Source organism: Monoraphidium neglectum, assembly GCF_000611645.1.
Source record: "Monoraphidium neglectum strain SAG 48.87 unplaced genomic scaffold scaffold02268, whole genome shotgun sequence".
Lineage (NCBI taxonomy): Eukaryota > Viridiplantae > Chlorophyta > Chlorophyceae > Sphaeropleales > Selenastraceae > Monoraphidium > Monoraphidium neglectum.
The window spans coordinates 1404-10262 of record NW_014011360.1 but is presented as its reverse complement, the minus strand read 5'-3'; the positions used below and the strand labels follow the sequence as shown (position 1 = coordinate 10262).

Genomic DNA, 8859 nt, shown 5'->3' with positions numbered 1-8859 from the left:
GGCGTGCGCTCGCCGCGGCTGGCGAGGCGCGGGGCGCGGGGCGCTCGCTGTCGCTGTCGTCAGATGACCAAGGGTTCCGCCGCGCCTTCTGCGCGGCGGGCCGGCGGGGGCGGGAGCCGGGCGTGCGCGGGTTTGTGCCGCCGCGCTGCGCTGGGGCTGCGTGGGGGTGCCGCTGCCCGTGCTGTCGCAGCGCCTCCGACGGGGGGGTGCGCTCGGGTGCCGCGTCTGCCTGCGAGACGGGGGCGATCGGGGCTGTCGCGTCGAGGCAGGACGGCAGCCGAGACGGCGGGGCCTCGCAGCGCCGACCACCTTCAAGCAAGCACAGGTTGTCGGGCCCGAACAGCCGCCAGGACGGGTTGCAGACAGTCAAGCAATGGGAAAACGCTCGCGCAAGCAACCGCACCTCCTCGCGCCCGCCTTCGCCGTCGCTGGCGCCTTCGCCGCCGTCTTCGCCGTCGCCGTCCTCTGCTCGCAGGATCTGCGCCATGCGCCCGCCCGCGCCCGCGCGCGCCGCGCGTCCGGACGCCGTCAGCCCCAGCGCGCCCGCGCCCACGGCCGCGGCCGCGACGGCAGCGGGGCCGGGCGCGCCCATGACCGCGGCCGGCGGTGGGCGGCGGCGCGCGCGGGATGCGGACGTCACCAGTACGGGCGCTGCGGCTTCACGTGCGTTGGGGGCGGTGGTGCAGTCCCGAGATCCCCCGGCTGCGATGGGCGGGTCAATGCCCGGGGTCCATGACGCTTGATGCTGGACTTGCCGCTGCTGCACCTGCTGCTGCTGTACCTGCTGCTGCTGCTGCCCCAACTGTTGCTGCGCCGCGTCTGGCTGTGGTAATGGCTGCTCCACCAGCTGTTGACCCACAGGGAGCGCGGCGCCATGCTGGCAGGCACCGGTGGCGCGCGGGGAGGTGGTTGTTCCTGGCGTGGCCACAGACGCCTGCTGGCGCTCGTGCTCCCTTGCTGGCACCTCCACAGCACTCATATGCAGCGGCAGGCCGTCCTCAGGCGCCATGCGCCCGCCTGAGGCGGGGTGTGAAGGGGTGGGTGAGCGCGGCGGCCGCCGTCGGGCTGTTGTCGGCAGCGCGCGGACAGAGTGTGCCGCGGTGACCGGGCGGCCCCAGCAGCCTCGTAAAAGCTGGAGATTAGGATCTCCCGGAGTGTGCGCCCACAAACGGCCAGAGCGGGCCGTCCTGCCAACACCCAGGAGGCCGAGCCCGGACAGGTGGAGCCCACGCTGGTACCAGGCTTGTCATGAACAGGAAACGAGGCTCAAACCGCGCTGGTTACCGCGGTCGGAGGTCCAGCCAGCGTGCTGCGCACCTGCTGCCTCCTGGCCGCCCACAAGCTCAGCGGCTCCTCATAGATCCTCGTTTTGTCACCTTACCAGGGCCATGCGCAGCGCTGAGGGTCAGTCGGTGGCCTAGGCCGCCCAATGGTGAACACGCCGGCACGAAGTGTGTGGATGTCGCGGGACAACGCAAAGCACTCGAAAATTGTTAGAACAGAGGACATGCGATCTCGCGTGCTGCCTTGAGCCACGGCCCGCGGCGCAACGGCAAGCATGGCGGGTGAGACTCGAGCATGCCGCGCCCCCTGCACGGCGCCCAAACAACACGCTGCGCCGGCGAGCAGCAAGCCTCAAAGCTGTTGCCTAAAATAACACTCTCTAACTAGTAGGTGTCTCTTGCAGAAAGCCAAGGCTGATTGCACCTTCCTGTGGCGTTGGGCTGCTGCTGTGAACTGACACAGCCCGCCAGGAACAACTAACTGCATGCAATCAACCGCACGCCGCATGTGATGCGGACGCCAGCTGGCAAAGTAAGTCATGTAAGTGGCTTCAAGTATGTTGACGCATGAGAGGCCACATCAAAAATGATGGACAGCCCCACTTGGGGCGTTGCTTCTTGGCTGGCTGGACTGCCTCAGGCCGCACAGCATGGATTGCATTTTCACTGTGCCTGAACCCACAAAAGCAACCTCATTAATAAGATAGTGGCAACCAGGAAAACCGGCGCTCAGTTACAGTCGCCGTCCGCCAAAGCCGTGCGCCCTCCTGTGCCCGTGCTGCTGCAGCAGAGCAGCCGTGGCTGCGGGCGCAGCTTGCAGCAAACGCCGGAGTTGCTCCGCCGCGAAGTGCCCCCCCGCCGCAGCATCACGAGGGTCGCCCTTGTGCCTCGCGGCCGCTGAGGACACAGGGCCCCTGAAGCTGCCCTTGGCGGCGTTGAAACCACCGCTGGCCCAGGCAGGCCCCGAGTGCGCCAAAAGCCGGCCGGTCAGGACAGAATCGAGCAGCTGCGCGTCCCTTATGACCCCCAAGCTTCCGCCCTCGACGCCGCCGCCGCTGCCGCCGCCCCCGACACCCGCTGCCAGCCGCCGGGCCTCGGTCATCGCCGCCGACAGCGCCGCTGCGCTGGAAGCCGTGCAGCCGCTGCAGGCCGCGGACTGCACCCACCGCGCGCCTCCACGAGCGCCGCCGGCGCCTGGCGCCGCCGCCTCCCGGATGTCCTTGCTGCTGCAGCTGCTGGCTGCGTCCCACGATGCGCGCCGCCGCCGCCAGCTTGCCGGCGAGCGCCCAAAACCTTCGTCACGCCGTTGATCGCCGCCGCCCTGCTCACTCATTCGAGGCTGTGCTGCTGCTGCGGTCTCGAGCAGAAGTGCCGGTATGCCCGGCGAAAGGTGCTCAGTGCTGCTGCTGCTGCTGCTGCTGCTCCGGTGGGTGGCCGCGATGCTTTGGGGCGTGCTGTCATCGTTGACAGGCGCGTGCGTGGACATTGGAGACGCAAAGCAGGTGTGGAGGACATTACAGCTCGCCATCAGTCATTTCGTGTGTCACTTCTGGCGGTTGGTGCGTGAGCGGCCTCTCTCGCTTCAACAGCGTTGCCGCTCCCTGAATCGACGCAAACGAAGATGGCCTCATCACCCCATGCCAGCGCTACCTCGGTGCATGGCGAGCGGCGAGCGCTGTCACCTGCAGCTGCTCGGCCATCCCTCGGTGGCGCCGCCGCAGCCCGCCTGCTGCCTTGTCCACTCACGCGCGCAGACCGCCCGCCGCGACCGCGACCGCCCCTCGGCGTCGCCGCCCCGGCCCAGCGCGTCGCCGTCGTCAATGCTTTCGCTCGCGCGCGCTTGGCCGCCTGGCTTGCCGGCGCGCACGCGGCTTGCGCGCAGCTGGCCCTGCAGGCTGTCCACGTCAGCGCACAGCCCCGAAACCAGCCCGGCCAACGTGCCCTGCGGCAGCTGCCGTGAAGCTGCGAGAGGGCTCTTCATGGCCGACTGCAGCGTCGGGTCGCCCGCGGCCACATCGCGGCCGCTCGATCCGCCGGGCGAGCGCCTGCCCGCCTCCTCCCGCTGCTGCCGCCTCCGCCTCGCCGCGGCGAGCGCTGCCAAGCTGCTGCCCGCCGGCGGCTGCCGCGCGGCGCCGCGCTCGAGCAGGGGCAGCAGCGAGGAGCGCACAAGAGACAGGTCCTCCCTGACGCTGGCAGCGCGCTCCTGGGCGCGCTGCAGCTCCGCCTGGGTGTGCGCGGGGTCGGCCTGCGGGTTCCGGCGAGCGTGCGCAAGAGGGGATTTGTGTGTGTGTGTGTGTGTGTGTGTGTGTGTGTGTGTGTGTGTGTGTGTGCGTGTTTGTGTGTCGTCCATGTGTGTAGGTGTGTACGTGTGTATGTGTGTATATGTGTGTGTGTGTGTGTGTGTGTGCTTTCGGGGAGGGGGTTGGAGAGGGGAAAGGAAATCTAAATCAGCCACTTTCAATCAGCTCACAAGGCCTCCTTGCTATTGGCCAGGCGCACACGCAACGCATTTGGCTTGCTGCCCGGGTGTGGGTGCCTGCGGAGGCCGCCTACTACTCCCACCCTGAGAACAGGCTCTCTGGGGGCCGCGGGCCCATGCAGGTCGGACGCGCCCTCACCTCGAGCGCCCGCGCGAGGTCCCCGCCGGCGCCGCAGCTGCCGCCCAGTCTGCAAGCCGCGTCCACGAGGCGGCCGCGCTCCTCCGACAGCCGCCCCATCAGCGCCGACGCCCGCGACTCGGCGCCTGGCGGGGGGCGCGACGGGGCTTCATTGACGCCCGGGGACCATCCAACACCTATAAGCTGCAGGCAGGACAGCATGCTGCTAAGGCTTTTGGTGGTGCAGCGCTCTGTGGACTCAACCCAGGGAGCGACGCGTCACCCATCCGACTGGAGTAAGAGTACGAGTGGTGCTAACTTTGGCTGCAGAGAGGTCGGGCGGTGCGGACCGGCACGCGTGTGAGCTGTGCACAGCAAGGCTCACCCTTGCAGCGCTCCTCCAGTTCGTCCACCGCCTCCTTGAGCTGCGCCTGCAGCACCGCGAGCTCCGCCTGCGCCCCCGCCTGCGCCGCAACCTCGTGCTGCAGCGCGCCCTCCATGACCTGCAGGGGCGGCGGCGCGCGGACGGACGGACCGCCCGGCGGTGGGCAGGTGCGGGCACGCTAGATGGCTGCCGGGGGCCGGGGGGGGGGCAAACCAATCGGGGCTGCAACGACGAGCGCGCATCTCGGCGTCAACCCCTGGCATCATGCTTGGATGCAGCAGCACAGCAGGTTTTGCTTGTTTTGGCAACCCAATCACGCAGCACCTGCGAGACGGCTGCAACGCATCGGCCCGATCTACTGCTCTGCAGCGGCCCGGACGAGCCCGACCCCTTCCGAGCCGCTCACCTGCTTCTCCACCCGCAGCTGCTCCGCCTGCGCCCGCGCCTCGCGCGCGGCGGCCTTGAGGCCGCGCCGCTCGTCCCTCAGCCGCCGCAGCTCCTCGGTGTAGCCGCGCAGCTCCTCGGCCTGAAGCGGGGTGCGGTGCGTATTGGAATTTTGCACCAATGCAATCGCGCATGCAGGCCCCTGGTCACACGCCAACATGACACCCCTGTCATGCGACACCCGTGCCGCACGCCACCCTGTCACATGGCGGCCTTGCCACACGCCACCCCTGTCCCATGACACAACAGCCACACCCCACCCTTCCCGATGACTCGGGCGGGCTTCGATGATGAAAGCCGCCGTTTCATCTTCCATGCACGGGATGTCCACTCGCGCATGTTGGCCAACGCACGTACAGACAACGTCCGCCGCACCTGGCTCGCGCACGTGTCCTTGAGCTGGCCCAGGGTCGTCACCAGCTGCACCAGCTGCCCCTCATGCGCCCCCGACGCCTCCTGGCCCGCGGCCGTCATCGCCGCCAGCCGCTGCTGCAGTTCAAGGACCTTTGAGTCACGCGCAGCCACCAGCTGCAACAACAATACGTAGGGTTTAGGTTTTGCAAGGACGAGGCGGGCGCTTTTGGGTCGGGCAAGATTCTAAAGGCGGGCGTTCAGGGATGGCACGCGATAATGGAGGGGCGTCAAGGGAGCGGGGGACTGGCTTGCCGACAGGCGGAGCGGGTGCGGCCAGCCGCGCTGTCAGTAAATAGCAACGGGAAGGGGGACCCACGACACAGGGCAGCTGCTGCATTATAGGCGTCCCTGAGCCACCCAACAGCGTCGTCACGGGTGGATCCACCACACACACACCAGCTCATGCCACTGCCGCACCTGGCGGTGCGACTCCTCCGTACGAGCTGCGCCCTCCACCGCCGCCGCCAGCTGCCTGGCAGCTTCCTCCAGCTCGGCGCCCCTCACCGCCGCGACGGTCTGCGCCGCCTCAGCCTCGGCCGCCATGCGCTGCGCTGAGTCCTCGGCCCGCTCCAGGCGCGCCTGCAGCAGCGCCGCGCGCCGCTGCGCGTCGTCCGCCGCCTCCTGCCGCGCGCGTAGCAGCTGCGGGCGCATGGCCGAGTGAGCAGGGAGGGAGGACCGGCAGCTTTGCGGCCGTTTCCAATGCACAAAGGCATAGCTTGCACAACCCAGGGCGACGGGAGCGCGAGAGGGCGCTCGACAAATCACGAGTGCCCCCGGCCTCACCTGTGCGGCAGCCCTCCCGTCCGCGTCGCGCACGGCCGCCCGCATTGCCTCGCAGTCCGCCTCCCTCTGTGCCTCGCAGGCCGCGAGCCGCTGCTCCACGTCTGCCGCGCGGCGCGCCTCCTGCTCGCGCTGCGACTCGAGCTGGGCGGCCTGCTCCTTGAACTCGGACACCAGCTGTTGGCATCAAGGTGGCGATGTGGTTGTGGCGGTTATGGCCGTGGATACGTTTGTGCTTGCTGCATCATCGTGCTGCACATGTGGTTGAGGCGGCGCGTTCCTGCGTGCGACCAGGCACGTACCGCATGCCCAGGATATGCCCGCTCTTGCGCACACGTGGGTGCGTGCTGAGCTGCGCGCGGCGGCGACTGATCGGCCACCCACCGCCACGTTGCGCCGCAGCTCGTCCGCCAGCTGGGACGCCTGCTGCCTGAGGGAGCTGACCTCCGCATCTTTGAGGGTCAGCAGGACCGCCAGGTCAGCGGGGTCTCCGCCGGCGTGCTGCATCAGGTGCTGTTTGGTCCTGGTGCTCCACGGCAGCGGCGCCCTCACGACGGCTGCCGCAGCATGCACAACTGATTGACAGATCAATCGATATCTACTTGCATCCACACTTGCAGTGCTCTGGGGCCGTCAGCCTCATCAGGGGCCTGCGATCTTTATGCGTGATGCCGATTGTCCTCGATGCAACATTGGTGACATAAATATGACCTTATGTGTTTTCTGTACAACGATGATCCCATACAAGCAGTTGTAGCCGTAAATGATTGGCTGTGCGTTGACCAGAGCTCCGCAAGCTTCCAATTTTTGACACGCTTGACAGCTCCTTGTGTCATTGAATTTTAATATACGTAAAAAATTCCAACAGGCATGTCTGCTGTGGAGGAGAAGCTGCCTCAACCAGTTGATGGAATGGATCGCGAGGCTCATGAAGAGGTAAGTGTGATACAAAATTTCAGGTTCAACAACGTGCAGGGATCAATCCGCTGCGCCACAGCGCTGAAACCACCACTGCGCCGATTGATGCTTGGCGGTCGCGCTGCGCTGCCGCCCCCAAGCTGAAAGGTTGAGAAAGCTTGATGGCAGACTGCAGAGGCTGAAAATCAGTGTGGCTGCGGCCTGGACAAAGTGAAGCACGTCCTCCAGCCTGTTGTTCTTCTTGAGGGGGTGCTCAACTTCAGCACCTGCTTTCGCACCGCCAGCCCACCGGCCCAACAACGCTTTTCAGCTGCACGCCGTGTGCAGCGCGCATCTCACACAGCGCTGGCCGCCTCCTGCCCTTGGCATCGTCACACAGGAAGTCGATGATGAGGATGCCCCAGGTCCAGGGACGTCGGCGATAGAGCAGGGCTCAGGGGTACAAGCTGCAGGCCCGCGGGCCGCAGCAGACACAGCGGGCACCAGCCCAGCAGCCAGCGGGGCCGCGCCCCTCCCGGGCGGCGGCGCATCAGGCAGCAGCGGGGGCGGCGCCGGCGGCGGGGGCGACGGGACTGGGGACGGCGGGCCCGGTGTGGCGGATGGGTTGAGCGGCGGCGGCACGCCCTGGGCGGCTCCGAGCGGTTCCAAGCCGATGATGGCGCTGGAGCAGCAGCATGGATACGGATCCGGTGCGTTGCATGGACACGGGCATGATTGATTGCACGCGCACCTGGCAGTTTCACATAATGCCAGAGTCTGGCATCATGTCAGGTGGATGTTGGATAGCCCAGACTTCCGGTGAACATGGACTTGCATGCGCCTAATTGTCTTCAAGCCAGACAACCTTCCAGCTGGGCCAGCACCCTTCCTCTCCAACCATTCGATGCCAAAATTCTCACCGGCGGCGGACCGCAGACTCGGGCCTCCCCTTTCCTGACTCCACGCCCCGCACCCGGCTTGGGTCCGCGGGCGGCGGCGCCCGCATGTCGGGGGCGGCGGCGGCGGCGCTGGCGTTGTCGCCGCGAAGCTCTGCCGGCTCCCGCCCCATGTCCGCGCTGCGGGACCTGCGGGGCTCGCGGCCCAACTCCGCCGCCGTCGCGGCGCAGATCGAGGGGTTTGACGTCGACTTTCTGGTGGGCGGGTTGCGGGCGATGAGTGGGCATGAGCACGGGTGCGCCGCCGGACGGGATGGCTGGCGAGACTCCGCCGGGGTAGCAGACAGCCGGCTGTGGCGGGGCTTCCTCGCTCGCCGCCTTGAAACCCCACAAGGCACCAACGGCGCCGGCGCGGCCCACCCCTGCCCAGCTGTATTGTATGCATCAACCCTGCCCAGAAAGAAGTCACAATGATAAGGCCGCCTGCCCGGAACCCCCATGCACCCAGGAGGTCCACCCGCTCCACGACGTCCCCGAGGGCGGCTCCGACGACGACAGCACTGACGGCCCCGCCACCGCCCGCGCCGGCCGCCCCGCGTGCGCCGACGAGCTGCTCCCGCGCGCGCAGGCGGAGCGGCGGCGGCTGCTGGATGAGAACGGCGCGCTGCAGCGGCGCGTGAGGGGCGTGCTGGAGGAGAGGGCCAAGGGGCGGGCGGCGGCGACAAAGGACATGGCGCATCTGGAGGGGGCGGAGGCGCGGTACAGGTGGGCGGGTGCGGCCAGGCGGTGCGCTCGACCGGGCGGGGCACGGGAAGTTGAGCAGATGCAGGCAGTCGACCTTTTTGACAGGCGCCCGTGGTGCGGATGGGGGTAAGAAGGGGTGGAGCTGTCCTGCGGCCGTGCAGCTGCTGGTGGTGGCTGGCCGGGCAAGCGTGGGTGCCCGTGGGTCACGCTGCCGGCCTCTCTGACCGTGTTTGCGTTTGTGCCCCTGACCAGGGGCGCGCTGAAGCAGTGGTGCGATCTGCAGGAGGAGCGGCGGCGTGTGGAGGCGCACTACAGCAGCACCGTGTTTGACATGAAGGTTGACGGGGGGGCGCTGGTGGAGGGGGCCGCTGTCGGCCGCTGTGTGTTTGGGGGGGGGGGGGCGCCAAAGGGGCATGGGA

The 8859-nt window shown here is 67.9% G+C and overlaps 3 protein-coding genes across 3 annotated transcripts in view; 1 reads left to right on the top strand and 2 right to left on the bottom strand.

The window, feature by feature from the left end:
- Positions 1 to 403: 403 nt before the first annotated feature.
- MNEG_10316 (hypothetical protein) lies at positions 404 to 1009 on the bottom strand (the record flags this gene model as incomplete). Its single annotated transcript, XM_014041214.1, has 1 exon — positions 404 to 1009. A coding segment is annotated over one exon (606 nt), but the record flags the coding sequence as incomplete, so codon positions are not given.
- Positions 1010 to 2961: 1952 nt separating this feature from the next.
- On the bottom strand, positions 2962 to 6410 carry MNEG_10315 (hypothetical protein; the record flags this gene model as incomplete). The annotated part of the gene is made up of 8 exons (XM_014041213.1): positions 2962 to 3528; positions 3902 to 4026; positions 4266 to 4383; positions 4672 to 4791; positions 5085 to 5237; positions 5541 to 5762; positions 5907 to 6080; positions 6288 to 6410. 8 exons carry the CDS (start codon positions 6408 to 6410, stop codon positions 2962 to 2964), a joined length of 1602 nt encoding a protein of 533 aa, XP_013896667.1.
- Positions 6411 to 7473: 1063 nt separating this feature from the next.
- Positions 7474 to 8859, top strand: part of MNEG_10314 (flagellar associated protein) — a gene marked incomplete at both ends in the record, with an annotated part of 2380 nt that continues 994 nt past the window's right edge. The window contains 4 exons of the mRNA XM_014041212.1: positions 7474 to 7510; positions 7737 to 7954; positions 8205 to 8461; positions 8693 to 8777. Coding sequence (XP_013896666.1) covers positions 7474 to 7510; positions 7737 to 7954; positions 8205 to 8461; positions 8693 to 8777 — 597 coding nt within the window. The remainder of the gene's footprint in view (positions 7511 to 7736; positions 7955 to 8204; positions 8462 to 8692; positions 8778 to 8859) is intronic.